This window comes from Phytophthora sojae (assembly GCF_000149755.1).
Source record: "Phytophthora sojae unplaced genomic scaffold PHYSOscaffold_5, whole genome shotgun sequence".
NCBI classification, from domain to species: domain Eukaryota; phylum Oomycota; class Peronosporomycetes; order Peronosporales; family Peronosporaceae; genus Phytophthora; species Phytophthora sojae.
This window is the reverse complement of record NW_009258119.1, coordinates 5920815-5936919: the sequence shown is the minus strand read 5'-3', so window position 1 is coordinate 5936919 and position 16105 is coordinate 5920815. Positions and strand designations below refer to the sequence as shown.

The following is a 16105-nucleotide window of genomic DNA, read 5'->3' as shown; positions in this document are numbered from 1 at the left end:
ATGCTGAATAAACTCAAGGACGCTCTACGCCGAGTCTGCGCGTTCCCCAACCCAGTGTATCAGCTGATCTCACTGCGTCGCCAGTTGATGAGGAGCATGCACGAGGCGGTGGCTGCTCAGCATCGACAGAGGAAGGCGGCGGTGCAGTTGAATCTCGCCATCGCCCAGAGTATGGACGTCAGTCTGCAGGCTTCAGAGCTCCAGTCGCCGCCTGCTGACCCCGTTGGGGTATTAACTGGTGCTGCGCCTGTCAAGCCCAAGGAGAAGGTGGTGAGGGAGGCGGCTATGGGCATTCAGGTGCTCGTATGCTTACTCAGCGACCTCCACGACCCTGCCGTCGCCACTCAGGCCCAGCGTCGAGAGTTTCTAGAGGATCTGCTGCCGGTGCTCAGCACTATGGGCTTCTTGGCGCTGTCTCCGAGGCGGGGAATGAGTGGGAATACGTCGGGGCTTGGCTCTTTAAGGGGTCGGGGGTCTTCTTGGTGTCTTGGTCTGTCGTCGGGAGGTTTGTCACCTGGTGCAGCGGACATCGCCGACCTGACGGAGAAGATGCAGCGCTTCCTGCTGGACATGTGCCCTCGGTTCACGAACATCCCGTCGTCGTCCCCAAAGCTGCCAGCGATCTCGTCGGGTAATGGGGAGTTGGACGTGATAGACCGCACTAACGCAGTGAACGGCTTGATTCATCTCGCCGCTGCGACAGGATCAGTACGGGACTTCCTCGTGGTGTTGCGAGTGCTGCTTGGTGCGGGGGACTACACGGTCGACACGGGGGCGAAGGAGCTCCGAAGCTCGCTATCGTCGCGTTCGCTGCTCACTTCCTCAGTCCCTTCGCTATCTACAGTGCGGGCAGAAGAGCTGCTCCCCTCCCCAAGGAATTCGGGCCGTGACGACGATGAAGTGGCTCAAGTGAAGCTGAAGGCGAAGGAGATGGGAGTAACCCGCCCGGACTCCAGCAAACCCCAGAAGGGGAGTCCTCGCAGCAAACGAGAGAGCGAAATGCTCGGAGATAGCTCGGTTCAAGACAGTTTACGGAAGAAGACGCTGCCCAAGGGACTGAAGGCGATCGGGATTAACGCCACGGCGGGATCAGCGGCAGTGAACCTGGCCATGACGCACTCAAGCTCCACGCACCACCGACTGCTGTACAGCAGTCCAGGCAACAACCTCATCAGCAAACAGAGGACAAAGGACGACCTGAAAGGCGCGATCCTCATGGGCAACACCAGCCTCTCTCTCGACATGACCAAGATGAGGGAGACGCTGACCCGGGACTCCTCCACGTCAGCCATGAGCACTCGCAGTGAAACACCCGTCGTCACCGCGAGGTGTCCGAAGTTCAAAGCGCTCAACATCCAGTCAGTACTGATCGAACTGGACCGAGCGAAACCTTCAGCTCCAACGCGAGCGTCAAGAGGGAAGCCAACCGCTTCGTTGTTTCAGTCTTCACGCGCGAGTGGGGATTCTACCAGTAGTGCATTCGTCGGAGACGAGGAGGAGGGGGACCGTGAAGTGTGGAGCTGTGGACAGAATTCTTACGGAGAGCTTGGCCATGGAGACACGGCGTCTCGCAAGTCTTTCGAGAGGATCGAGTCGCTCCAGCAGAAGGAAATCATTCAGATTGGCGCTGGGAACGAGCACACCATTGCGCTGACAGTCGATGGGAAGGTCCTCACGTGCGGGTATAACGACAACGGCCAGTGTGGCCAAGGGGGGACGGCGCGCGTGAGCCACCTGTGCGAGATGCCGAAGATGGGGGACAACGCCATCTCGCAGGTTCACGCGTACAACGGATGCGAGCATACGATTCTCGTGACGATGGACGGTAGAGCAGCCACCTGCGGCTACAACTACCGAGGGCAGCTCGGCCATGGGAATACTGCGAGCGAGAGCGTGCCGAAGATCGTGCGGAGCCTGGAGAACAGGATCGTCCGACTCGTGTCGTGCAGCTATTACCACACTGTGATGGCCTGCGAGGAGGACGGCAGTGGCCAGCAGTACTTGTACACTTTCGGTCGCAATGACTACGGCCAGTTGGGTCACAACGATTCCATCGACCGTAAAGTTCCTCAACATGTCGAGGCAATGGGGGACCAACACGTCGTCTCGGTAGCGTGTGGCCAGTACCATACAATGGTGGTTACTGCTACGGGGAAGGCGTTCGCCTTCGGCAAGAACGACTACGGCCAGCTAGGGATCGACTCGATGGAGAACCAACTGGTCCCTGTTCAGGTCCGCGCTGGCTTGGAGAAGCACGAGTGTCTAGAGATCCGCTGTGGCTATTATCACACCATTGTTTTATGCAGTGGAGCGCACTTGTTCGCCTTTGGACGGAATGACTATGGCCAACTGGGTCTCGGTCGCGCCAACGCGAGCTCGACGGCCAATCTCCAGCTCCAGCAACAGCGGTTCTCGTACGCGCGGTTGATTGAGGAGCTGGAGGGCAAAGACATCGTCCGCTTCGCCTGTGGCTGCTATCATACGGTCGCAGTGTCGGACAACGGAGTTATGTACGTCTTCGGTCGGAACAACCACGGACAACTGGGCACGGGCGACACGAATGAGCGAGTGTATCCATTCCCGATCGACGATTTCGTTGGGAAACGCGTAGCGTTGGTAGCCGCGGGTTTTTACCACACGGTCGTGCTAACGGGTGGGAAGGAGGACGAGAAGAACGACCAAGACGCAGCGGGGAACGACAAGGGAGAGGGTTCCCAGTCCACTGCTAGTGGCATCACACATACAGAGATTCTCTCGTCTCCTTCTGTTCAGGAGCTACTAGATCCGAGCAAGCGTCCAGAGCTCCAAAGCAGCTCGAGCCTGATGAGGACCTTTGAGGCTGCGGACTCCGGCGCCGAAGTTCCTGCGATTGACCCGACCGACGACGACTTCCGTGATGAAGACAACCATCGCACAACTGGATCAGCGGGTGGAGGCATGAGCAAGATTCCTCCAGATTCTGCAGACGCGCTTTTCATTGCTATGATCATCCTGGCTCAACTCGACAGGCTTTGCCAACCTTTCATCCCCAAGGCTGGGACTTACCCGACGCTGCTACATCCTATGATGAGCGTCATCGAGTCTCTCACAACGAATGCTGGTGCTCCAACAACCTCTTCGTTTGACGCGAGTTGCGTCTTTGAAGGGAGTTTTGAGAGCTTTGGGATTCACAACTGCAGCTCAACGTTCGAGAGCATTGCAGTGCTGCTAAAGCACCTCAGCACCAAGAAGATCGAGGCGACGTCGCAGCTTTCGTCGTGTCTAGCGCCTCAGCCAAGCTCTTCGTCAGCAACGACTGTCGCTGCTACTCCCAGACGAGCAACGCAGTCAAACCCGACCGGCCAACTGCAGATGTACATGCTTCTGGCCTGTATTCGGATCCTACAAGCGAATCTATCGCAACTTTTGCGCTCTGGGATGGCCAAGGCGGTGATCCTGCTGTCCTCAGGAAGTTCTACCCGCAAAACCTGCATAACTGACAGCAAACCGTGGACCAAAGAGCTAGATCGGACCCGGGTGGCGATTGTACAGGTGCGAGACGTTCTCCTGTCGCTGGTCGACATCAAACACCGGCGCAACGTTTGCCACGTCCTCGACAACGCGTCCAGTGAGGGCGAGAACGCAGCGAGAATTGCAGTGGAAGCTACTGCAACGCTCATGCAGGGCTTCGAGTTGTTCTTCCCGTGCCAATGTCTCCAGCGTCAATTCTGTATACATACAATGCACGAGCTCTCGACCCACGAGACGCCAGAACATTCGTGTGGAGCGCTATGCAGACGCGATCTCTGGTCGGTTGACTCTTTACCAAAGTCCAAAGCGCTTCTGCTCGAGCCGCTGCTGAGGAGAATAGCCGAAGACTCGCTCATCGTCCGGTTCCTCCCCTTAGCGTCCACCCCGTCGACGTCGGAACAGACCAGCGAGAGCGACCAGATCTCTCCTATTACCGAAGTGTATCAACTACTACTCGAACGCATTGCGGCGGATTTCTCGCGTCGTCTAGGAGATGTAGTCGCCGTCCAGACAGCACCAGCAGCTCAGCCTCGACAGGTCGCTACGCTACGCGCATTCTTTGATACTCTCGGAGGGCTGCAGAAGCACCTCTCCAGCTGGGCAGCAAGCGTTCACGAGTGGAGGTTAAAGGACGAGACACTTCCCAGCATTGGGATCGAAGGTCAAATCGCTAGCGTTGTGGATCGCGCCTTCCGCGTGGATGAGAGCGATTTAGGGCGTGTTCCAATCCCCTGGCGCTGCTTCATTGACTTCGCGCTGGCGACTTTATCTCAGTGCTGCGAGGTGCTGGGGCAGGTTTTCTCGCTGGAGTCGCTCCCCAGTCCAAGTTACGGATACGACCACCGCGTTGAGTTCGGTTCTGGGCTACAGGATAATGCAGTACACGCTAGAGTTCTGGAGGTGGTGGAGCACTCGATGGTCGGTCAATTTTTGCCGCTATTGGTCGTCAGTCTGTTCGAGTTTAGCAACAACTCGCTGTTCGCTGCGGCGTTGTTGCCGACATTGAAGAGTTTACTCCGATTAGTGGATGAGTTTAACCAGCGTGACGTTGCTGTGGAGGAAGCGGAGAAGCTGTTCGTTGAGAGTATCGCGTCTTCCGTGAGCCCTCGACCCCCGCAGAAGGAGAACACTGGGAGCTTCCGACGCAAAAGCGACAGCAATTTGCTTTCTCTTGGATCTACTCAAGACGAAGACGGGAAATCGCTCAATCGAAAGACGTTAACGACGTCAGACGCCATGGCGCTGCCCTGGCACTACAGATTGGAGAAGGAACTGGCTGTTCTCACTGCTGAAATGGCCGTGACATTGGTCATTGGAGACCCCTACTTCAACTACAAGAGCGATAAAGAAGCAACTAAATTGTCGGAGCGGTGGCAGACTAGTCCCCTATTTCGAGGCGGGTTGAATGCTCAGTCCTTGGCGCAAGGCATCAAGCACTCGAACGGACAGAGCTCGAAGAACGGTCGAGTTATTCAGCACACTCCTTTTTCCGCTTCCGCGTCGTCATTACCGTCCACGCTGGGGCCCCACACCCATCCCTTCTCACTGACCTTGCCTCAATCGTCTGAGAGCAAGGAGGTTTCCTTATCGTGGGAGGCTCCTACCGACGCAAACTATGGAGAAATGTTCCGAACTGGATCCATTCAGAGATTCCTGACTTCGCTACAGAGTGGCGGCGGTTCGGATTCTTCGAGCGCTGGGAGCAAGCTCTGCAATTGGATTCGCGACAGCTACGCCAAGAAAGACGCGTCCTACCGGATGATTGTGCGTCAATCTCAGCTCTCGATGAACCTCAAGGCTTCTGTAACCTCCGTGGAGAGTCAAATCCACGAGAACGACGTCCGGATTGAGGCCGCATTCTTCGCCGCTCTACTTCACCACAACATGCTCGGAGCTCAAGCGTATCACTTCGCTCTAGGTCTGAATCGAACGGGGCCAGAAGCACGAGGCCTCCCACCGAAGTCGTTGCTGAGCTTGTGGCAGTGGGTGGCTCAGCTACGACGACGAGTTGCCGCTAAGAAGACGGAGATCAAGAATCTCCCCCATCCTGACGCTGGCACCCCTCGAGTGAACGCATTTGATCGCATCCTAACTGTACAGCAGACGATTATCGACCGCTGCAAGCTTTTGACACTCGTTGATGTGCACGAAGAGCAGGAACACTTGAATCTCCAGCTGGATGCGGGCTATATTGCGCCTTATGACCCTGCGTTCCTAGTCTCCGCCAGCTCAGCGTTTAAGCTTTCAGCTTCGTCGGCGAAGAGGCATCTCCACACAACGTACACTGACGAAAAACTGCCGTTCTTGGTAGCATACCCTACGTCGAGGTGGAGAACGGTCAGAATTCTAGTGCACACTATGATACGGTGGAAGAACATGCTTCAATCTGGCCGACAGGATGTCTCGCAGGAAATTCTGGCGTTTGTTACATCGGATGAAGAAGTATCGACTAGAGGCGCAGTCCGAGCCTTACTAGTCGATCCGTGTCGACGCGTGAGCTGCTCTGTCCGTGGCCTGGAAAATCTATGGGAACTTCTGACCATCGTCTCGTTCGATTCGATCCAAGCTGACGTCGTTCATCAAGTTTCGCAAGTGTTTGTGTTTCAATCCTCTGGGCATTTTATCCTAGCGGGGTCTCGCAACGTTGGTAACTTCTACTCGAGCCTCCAGAGCGATGCGTTCTCTGAGTATGTGGGAAAGCTGACGGAGATGATGACGGACAAGGCGGCCGTGTTGATGGAACCTGGTGAATCGGAGGCTTCTTCGATGTTTTGGATTCTTATAGCGCTGCTAAGCGCCTGGGGCGTCCACTTCAACGCCGAGCAGTTCGAGTTCGTCAGTGATATCGGCATACTCGGCGTTATTCAGGATATGCTCCAGGGTCTTTCCAGTAAGCGTGGTGTTGGTACAAACGGCGAGATGTCAGTGCAGATTCCGTCTGTGGATAGTATCGTTGGGAGGAGTGGGGGGCTGCCGACGCTGGCGCAATTTATCACTGAAAAACAGCTCTCGCGCTTGGAAGACACGCTCTGGGTTCTGTTCCGCTATATTTTTGTGCACTTCGCGATTCAGATTGTCGATAGTGGACGAGAAGTCTATATGCCTACGTTCCCAGTCTTATCAGGAGTTGCTGAGTTGCTGTACACTGAAGCCGTCTCAGTTTCAAACCAGTTTTTGCCATTAGAAGCGACTATTACCGGTGCAAATGTCGAGACTTTGGTTGAATCTACACCGGCGGTTCCTGTTGCGGTGCGACGGAGCTACGAGGTCATCACAATTCCCCATCGATTTTCTTCCCAGAGTAGGGGAGTCACGTTCAGCTATGAGGACATGATCTCTCCATCCACAACGGGCACTGACTCTACGACCCCGATGTCTCCGCTGGTAAAACCCAACGAATACAGCGTCACTACGTGGCTGTGCATCAACTCCACAGCAGCATCACGACCTCAAGACGAGCTGTTTGGCTTGCCTCACGACCGCCAGCTAGTGTTCATGCGAGGTGCTGCTCGAGAGATCTCGCTTTACTTGGTGCTCGTACCCGAGAGCATTGACAATTGGCAGCTGGAAGTGGGGATCTTGATGGACTTGAACCGAGAAGCGGACTCTGCAGGCAGTGAATTCACGGTTACAGGTCGGATTTGGGAGCGGATTTTATCCAAACAAGCAGTAGCTGGGGGCAAGTGGATTCACGTGGCGGTCGTCCTAGAAGCGACTAAAATCCGTCTGTACATGAACGGCGTACTAGACTGTCAGCGCTCTCTTGCGGCTCAAAGTATTCCAATCTGGGCGGCTGGAAATGTAGATTTACCGCTCCACTTCGGTAGATTCCCCACCGCTGGAGAAGCTTCCCATCCAAGCCCTGTGGCGTCCGTGACATCAGCTATCAGCTTTCTATCGCGCTCGCTTGGGATCATGAAAGCTGCGGAATGGGATCCACGAATGACGTCCAACAACGCATCAGAGCTCGCTCTGCTATCGAAGTCGGGCGCTTTCCGATGCTTTGACGGGTGGTTGAGCCACTTCCGCTTCCACAATCGGTCGCTGTCCCCCATTCACGTTCGGAGCGTGTTCGACGAGAAGAAATCGCCTTCATCTGGGCCTCTTTCGGACGGAACTACCAGCAACCAGTTTAAACTCGTGGAACTACACGCACTGTTGATCTTGCTAAGTGACTCCTCTGAGGGTTTGGTGCACTTCACGTCCCAGTTTTCCAAATGGATGCGGTTGGTCTGGGGGACGTTTCTGGGCAGCAGCTCTGCAGCGGTACAGCAGTCTGCTATCCGGGTATTAGGCGCTCTTTTACCCCTGCAACACCCTCTGGAGGCGTCTATAGTGCTGGTGCAAGATTGCTCGGATGTGGTTTTGGAACATTTCGGGTTTTACTGTTTAGATGATGTTCTTGTGCAGCAAGTGATCCGGACAATCGGATTTTGCCTGAGTAAGTGTCCTCATATAAGTGTAAGTGGAGATACTAGCGATTGTGTCGTGGTTCCTTGGACGTTGATGATTGCCCGCGGTATTCACGCCAGTCAGTTCTCCCCTGAAGTCCAAGACAATTCCGATCACCAAAACGATCTTCAAAATGACATTGAGCTCCGCTTCCAGTCGTCCAAGCGCCAGTGCTTAATGATCGCAAACGAGCTCAACCAGCTTCTCCTTCGGCTCTTCAGGTGTCCGAATGGCGCGTGGCAGCGAAGCATCATCAGCGCTGCGTCCACAATTGTTCAAAATTTCTCGTCTTTATCCGTGGGAGAAGACCCTCGGACAGTACGATTCGGGAAGTGTACAATTCAACTATCCGCTATCAAACGCGTAGAGTCGGTAGGCTGCTTCTACTTCCTTGGAGGAGGGGTCGAGTTCTTACGACCTGGAGCTACTGTGGAAATGCGGGGCTCAAGGGAGTTTGCTCAGGTTTTATCTCTGGAATACCATGCGTCAAGTTCTTCGCAGCGCAATCCCCCAGAGACCCCGCCTGGATCAGCACAGCCGCCCGCAAAGCAGGACACACTGGCTTACGTCCGCGTGGATAACAACACGAAAGGCTTTGAACCGGTTCCGAACTCTGCCGGCGGAAGATCTAACTCCGAGAGCTGGTACGATACAGTGTTTGGGTGGAACGCAGAAGATGTTGATGCGTGTCCAACGCATTCCAAGGTGAACGTTGAAGATCTGAATCCAGTTGGAGCGAGCAATCCGAACGGGAGCAATTACGCTTATCCGAGTATTATCTACGACATGGCCCCACAGCAAACATTGTTTTGTGCCGTGGTGGAAAAGGCGAGTAAGTTGTATCCCGCTCTGCTCGGTGGTAACTTGGTACCGAATTCTGAGCCCATCTTCATGGACGTGGGCTGTATGCTGTTGAAGATTCTGGTTCAAATAGCTGGGAGCGAAGTAGGCACCGACGAGCTACTTGCGAAGCCTGAGCTCATTGATGTCATGGCCGAGTTAGCGGTGAAGGAAGACGGGAATCCCAAACACGAGACGCTTTACCTTATTGAGAAGAGAGTGAGTACTCTACGAAGGGAAGTATACGCCGCGTTGGTTGGGCTTGGTGAAGCGGGGGAGTCTGAGCTGGCAGATATACTCACCCCCACTACCAGCATTCAGAGTGAACCTCAAGTGTCTGGTCTAGATAGAGAGAATCCTGACTATTCGGCCTCAAGAGCCACAGGGCGGAGGAGTTTTGCAGCTTCTGAAGTGGGTTTGTCCGACGAGAATTGGGATCCTGCTCAAGGTGACGACGAGCAGGACGTGCGGGTTCCTGTCCACGATGACGACGATGATGACGACGACGGAGACGATGGGGACGACGATGATGACGATGACGAAGGAAGCCTCGACGATGCCGACAATGACGACGAAGACGACGACGAAGCGGAGGAAACTCGGGCGGAGTTTGTGGAGGAGTTGATGCTCATGGGATTCCCGGAGGATTGGTGTGTATTGGCGTTGAAACAGACTGAGAACGACATCGTGAGTGCGTCGGCCTGGATCGTCGACAATCTCGAGTACCTTAGTAAACTGCAGTCATCGCTGGACAAAGAGCGCGACAAGGGGCGCGATTCGCCGCGTTTTGACGAGGAAGAGGACGACGTCGTGCCTTCGGATGACACAGCGGCTGATACTACTCAACCTCCGCCTTTGAATTCATCGAATAGCTGGCTCCAGTCGACCGCATGGAAAGATAACGATGAAGACACTACGAAGAGTGACCCACAAAGTGACAGTCAAGTAAAACCTAGCACCAACGGAGACGGCTTTGCTGCTCCCGCGCTGAACGACAAGGAAATGGGTCGAAAACTATTTGGAGAAATGTATTTCCCTTTCGAGGACGGCGGATATCTTTCCAACACCAAGTCACGGTTCATGACTGCGTGGAGAACTGAGGCAATGGAAATGAAGGTTAAAACGCCACCTACTACTACCCCTGAACCTATTGCTGAAACCACACCACGCTCTCCACTTGATGAAGATTCCCAAGCGGAAATGAATCAACTCGACCTCAGGGGTTTAATCGAGCAATTACGAAAGTTTGAGAAGATTTTGTGCACATTATACGCACGTCGGTGCATGGTCACGTTACTGCACCAGACCACGGATTCGACTCTGCGTCTGAAGATCTCGTACGTTCAATGGTTTAAGCTCGCCAAGTTGGTGTTACTACGTGGGGACCAGTTCGCGATTGTTTCAAGGGTCAAATCGACGACTGCAAACTCCGTTCAACTCTGGGAATTTCCTCCTGATAACGTATTTTCAAGGGCTTTTCGACACTTTACCAGTTATGACGCCACAGCGTTTACGACGGCATCCTTCGAGTTTTGTCTGGATGAACTTGAAGCTGCAGCGTCGAATAAAGCCTGCGAGGCTGTTCTGTGGACTCAACGAGACCTCAAAAGACCTGATAAAACGGTGGTGGAAGAACCTGCGATTGAACTGGTCGTGTGGATGTTAGACTCACTGCTGGTTGCGGCCAAGGGCGCTTCGTTATCCCTTCCTGAACATTTCGCCAAGAAGGTTCTGCGTCGCCTTCGATGCTGCCTTGGAACGACGAATTTACCGCTCAAGTTTGTGGTTATCCGGACTATCAGCAGGCTGTTGGCAGTATTATGGACTGATGGGTCTACAACAGACCTCGTGAGCGAGTCTCAACTTGTTGTTGGGGATTTTTTGTCGGCAGCAATTCTGCGGCACAGTCGGGAATTGCTACAAGGCCGTCTGTTCTTCTCGCAGTATCTCCAAGGTTACGTCGAGCTTCTCCATGCCCTCCAGCGTCTGTCAGGCTTTAGCGACTCTAAAGGGGTTCAGCACTTGGCTGGAGCCTCACTTACTAGCAGCGGAATTGGTTCACTGGTATCTCCTCTGCCTCCTTCTGTACCAACGTATGCGAAAGCGGAAGGCTGCTCGCTGCTCTTCGACCGCAAGAGAAGTCGGAGCAGTTTATTGAATTTCGCAGAGGACGGACTGAGCGTCTCCTACTCGGGGAACGAAGTGTGGAAAGCTGCGTGCGCCGGCGTGAGTTTCTCCACGGGCGTGCACTCGTGGATGGTTCGCATCGACAAGTCGAGCTCTCCCTATCTCTTCGTGGGCGTCGCGTCGCGTCAGGCCAACCTCGACTCGTTCCTCGGAGCTGACGAGCAGTCCTGGGGGTTCATCGGAGACAAGGCGCTCTACTACCAGCGCAACCGCGTGCGCGCGTACGGCGAGACGTTCACTGAGGGCGACTGCATTGGCTTGCGGCTGGACTGTGAGAAGGGCGAGTTGGCTTTCAGTAAGAACGGAGTTGACCTCGGTGTGGCTTTCGACAATATCGTGGGGGAGGTGTGTCCCGCGGTGGCGTTCTACTCGAGACACCAGAAGATTTCCTTCGTCAAGGACAGTTGCGTGAGTTGCAGCGGCACTGGAGACTTTACCATAACGTCGACGGGGGAGGACGGTAGTGCGAGCGTAGAGGACTGTCTCGTCGCCTGCGAGATCATGTCCAACTGGGTGGCGAACCGTCCGATGCGAGCTGAAATAGCCTCCGCGGCGTGTAAAATGACAGCGGAATGGTTCGCTGGGTCCACAAAGTTCGTCACTACTCGGTCGGGGAAGTCCTTGTGGGTCGACGTCACGCACGCAACGTGCGGACAGCTTGGGTTTCACGCGGAGGACCGAGTTCGGACGCCTCGTGGTAATGGGGTGGTCGTGGGTGCTGCCGCCGGAAGAGTCTGGGTGGAAGTGGACAATGAAACTGGAGCTTGGTTTGTCCACCCGTCGAAGCTGCGAGTGCTGAATATGGCGAACTTTACGACGACCACGCTGCCCACTCCTCCTACCGAGTCTCCTATTGTATCTATATATTCGGTCTCGTCTGGAGATATCGTGGGCACTTCGACTTTTAAAGAGCAGACACCGTCATTTACGCTGTCAGCGGAGGAGCTCATGGAGTATGGGGAGCATTCACTATGGAGTCTTCCGGTGGACAAGGAGCTGCTGAGCGTCGTCGATGATTTCTGCGAGGTATCGCGGATCAGTCCGTGGAATTTGACACCGAAGCAGCTCCTCGATCTCGTCAAAGAGAAGGCGTCGGTATTGGAGCTCACCCCGTTGGTAAACATTCTGTCGCTACCACAAAACACACTCGAGAAGCTGGTGGTGGCTCGTTTTGCCCTCCTACGCTTCTGCAACCTGTACGTGACTCGCGCGCTGCCGTTCTTCGACCTCACGTGGCACTACTTCCTGCCCGACTCGAGCTCGCTGCTGTGTCGTCTGGTGTCTCAGTGTCGTGGTAGTCTCTTCGTCTGCGTGAAGAACGCACTGTGGACGGCATTGATGGAGAGAACTGCCAACTCACCCAAGAGGGCTGACGACGAGTACGACTACCCGGAAGATCTGCCGCAGCTGCAGGTAAATCGGCTGAAAGCTGCAGCAGCCAAGTGCCATGAAGGAACGATCAGCAGCCTCTTCCTCTCGCTATTCGGCCAGGCGTTCGAGGAGCTCCACTTCCTGCCGCTCAAGACGCTGCGGATGGTCTACTCGCACCCCATGGACGACGGCCAGCTACGCAGCTTCAAGGTCAAGTTCGAGGGCGAAGGCGTGGACGACTACGGCGGCCCGTACCGAGAGTTCTTCTCCCAGTTCTTCGCCGAGTTGCAGATGTTGCACGTACCAGAGACTGACAACGCCGACCACTCAGCGAACGGTGGACCCAGCAGTACGTCCATGAAGTTGGATCCGGGTGTCTCGGTATCGGAGTGCGTATTACCGTTCCTCTTGCCAAGTCCCAACTGGCGGAACGGAGTCGGCGCGAACCGGGAGAAGTTCGTACTCAACGGAGCGTTGATCAGCCGCCACCTGGGCGACAACGGCAAGCAGACCCGAGCTTCACCGGGAGAAAGCGCCGAAGAGAAGCGCCAGCTCTACTGTGAGATGTTTTACTTCCTCGGGCAGATGATTGGCACGTGTCTGCGCACTCGTGTGTGCGTTCGTCTGGACTTGGCCATGTCCGTCTGGAAGCAGCTCGTAGCCGAGGACGACTCGAACGTTGAGAGCGCGCTGGAGACGCTAAAGGAGATCGATTTCGTCGCGTATTCGCTCTGGAAGACGCTGCGTGGCATCTCGGACGAGCTTAGACACACTGAGACTGCCTCGCCAAAGCGTCGGGAGTTGGAGGAGCAGCTGGAGGCTATGGACCTGGTATTCACGACGGTGCTGTCGGACGGACGGACGGTCGAATTGTGCGACGACGGCTCCAACACTGCAGTGATCTCGGCCAACTTGGACAACTACCTGGACGCGATGCTGCGAGCGCGGATGCAGGAGACCCAGGAGGTCATGAATATCGTCAAGCAAGGACTGCACTCCATCATGCCCGTGTCTGCGTTGGCGCTTTTGACGTGCACGGAGCTCGAGAAGCGGATATGCGGGGTCGCCGAAGTGGACGTGAAGCTGCTGCAGGCTAATACCGAGTACGATGAGGAGCTGTCGCCCAATGACGAGTTCATCCAGCGGTTCTGGCGCGTGCTGGAGAGTCTCGAGTCCGAGGACAAGCGCGCGTTCCTGCGGTTTGTGTGGGCTCGCTCGCGTCTGCCGTTGGGCTCTGCGCAGTTCCACCAGAAGTTCAAGATCCAAGCGCTAGCGTCCTCGGGGATTGGAGACGGAGGCAGCTCAGCTGGAGGGTCGACTGCAGGCTGGATGGACTCGCAGATGCCCAAGTCGCACACGTGCTTCTTCGCGCTGCAGCTCCCGCGCTATTCAAGCGACGAAATCTGCAGAGAGCGACTATTGTACGCTGTTCGCAACTGCGTTGAAATGGACGGAGACTTCCGTCTTGCAGACACGGAGATGACGGGGTGGACAGGTATCAGCCCCACAGATCAACTACGTATCTAGAATAAAGTCAAGTAAATAACTGAGGAATTGATGATTGTTTTAAACGCGTACGGGGCAAATACCACTCCGTTTCAAAATGAAAGCACGATTGGCGTCAAAATGCGCCCTCCAAATCAATTTTCAACGTTTTCGCGTAAAAATTGCACCACTTGAACTGCTGAATTCTCCTCTTTCAATTGATGTGCTAGTTTACCTGAACCGTTTAGAATTGACCTTTGTACACTTGAATATCGTGTGGCTAGTAGGCTTTTCTCTTCGGAAATGCACAAGAAAGTACAAGTCATTCGTGATTTGAAGATGTCAGTAATCCCTCCCATACTCAAACCAAGTCTTTTTCGTGCTATCTTTCTGAAACAACCTTTCACGGTGAATCATGCTTTCTTTTTGAAACGGAGTGGTACTGCGGATCGTAAAAAAAAAAACACTTCTAGCGCAAACACTAAGAATAAGTCGAGGTACACGTATTCCAAAATCCTCCTATCTCAGCTTTCGCTGAGCCCTGCCCGTGTATAATAGTTTGCAGCTACAGTATGTATTGTGCTTTGCAACCAGTTTGCCCTCCTAATTAGTGCACTAGTTAGTGTTCGTACTTAGGGGTAAATCATAGTGGCTTTGAATGCGACTTGCTCAAGTCGTGTTTCGAAGCCAGTTTGGCTCGGAAATGGCACTTTCGGAAAGTGCCAAAAGGATGCTACAGACAACGACGGATAAATCCATGCTGGATGTGCTAAATCATGCAGGAGATGACATATGCGCACTTGATGGTCAATCAACGACTTACAGCAATTCGTACTCGAGTAAGATTTATAGATAAGTCGTACAAGTTACAGTCCGAAGTGCCAAAAAGTATGCAAAGCACAATAGGTTATAAACACACATAGAATGGGTTTGGCAGGGGTATCCGTGTTGTTGAAACTTTCTTTTTCTACATCGCGAGTATCGCCGTGAGGCTGGTTTGTCGCCTCATACAAAGTCCAAGTGTAGCTGCGAAAAAAAAGAAAAAAAACTGTCGACAACCCCCACCCGCGCTCTTTGCTGGATGCTACAGTCAGAAGCCCCCACTGTGCGCAGGTGTTGAGCCGGAACCGCGAGTAGCAGCAATAATATGAAATAGTAAATGAGCGGCAATTCTGCGGCAGAATTGCACGGGTTACGTTGTGCCGAAGGTTACAGGAGCGTGCTCTGTGTAGCAATCGCAGTCTCTGTGATTGTGCACCACCGTCTGTACATGTAGTTTGACCCCACGCTCTGTAAAATCACCCCACTCTCTGTGAAAATGACCTTCTTGTTCTGTGATTATAGCGCTCTCTCTTTGCGAGCCCTGGTACGTAGCTACAGTATACATGTAGTAGGATTGCGAAGATTACGCGCCGAGCACGACTTGTTTGTCTGTGACAAGTCGTCTACAAGAGTCGATGGGGGAGAAACTAACGAGCCAAATTATCGATTTGGCTGGCGAGGAAAAGGTCCCGAATGTAGCAGATGCCCATGGCAGCCGTACAAGCTGTTATCCTAGGATATAATATTAATAATAGCGCCGCTGCCGGATACCGAGTTACGGTAACACGGTACCTACTGAGTTACTGTAACACGGATAGCGAGTCACTGCGGTAGTACGGGACCTACCGAGTTACTATAACACGGATTCCAAGTCATTAGTAGAGTTATCAGTGCATGGGTACCATAACATTCCTCGGTCATACGGTCTGCCGTAGGACTCATCTCCATTGAAGCAATACGTTCGGTTGCGTCGAGCGGCGGAGCATTGAGTGGTAGGCGGCGGTTTGGGAAATCCGGAAATGAACAGCTTACCTAAGTACTCGCCTTGAGAAAAATCGACATATGGGATATGTAACATATACGAGGGTGGCTAACATATCATATGTTAGCCATCCTCGGATGTGTTTCTTGCGAACAAAGCCAGCTTAGCCATCCTCGGATGTGTTCTTGCGAACAAAGCCATCCTCTCAGTTACCAGGTATAAATCAATACCCCAAGATAGTAGATTGGGATTTGACTACATTACAAGTACCAGTGACCTATCATATATGATTTCCTGCTATAGCCGATGTATGTACCCATGCCGAATACGCGGTGCACCTCTGGACCTCATTGTCGGAAAGAATTTTGTCTCGACGTCCTGTCGGAGTAAATGCTGAGCAAATTACTCAAGTTCTAACGCAGATGCACAAGTTTGCTCACGGAGGAGGCTTTGAGT

At 53.9% G+C, this 16105-nt stretch overlaps 2 protein-coding genes across 2 annotated transcripts; both read left to right on the top strand.

Moving 5' to 3' along the window:
- On the top strand, positions 1–8439 carry PHYSODRAFT_445559 (hypothetical protein; the record flags this gene model as incomplete). The annotated part of the gene is made up of 7 exons (XM_009531684.1): positions 1–141; positions 262–433; positions 524–2794; positions 3320–3872; positions 3924–5009; positions 5214–6369; positions 6517–8439. Coding segments are annotated over 7 exons (7302 nt in total), but the record flags the coding sequence as incomplete, so codon positions are not given.
- Positions 8440–10086: 1647 nt separating this feature from the next.
- PHYSODRAFT_560733 (hypothetical protein) lies at positions 10087–13893 on the top strand (the record flags this gene model as incomplete). The annotated part of the gene is made up of 1 exon (XM_009531683.1): positions 10087–13893. The coding sequence occupies one exon, from the start codon at positions 10087–10089 to the stop codon at positions 13885–13887; it is 3801 nt and encodes a 1266-aa protein (XP_009529978.1). The 3' UTR covers positions 13888–13893.
- Positions 13894–16105: the final 2212 nt, after the last annotated feature.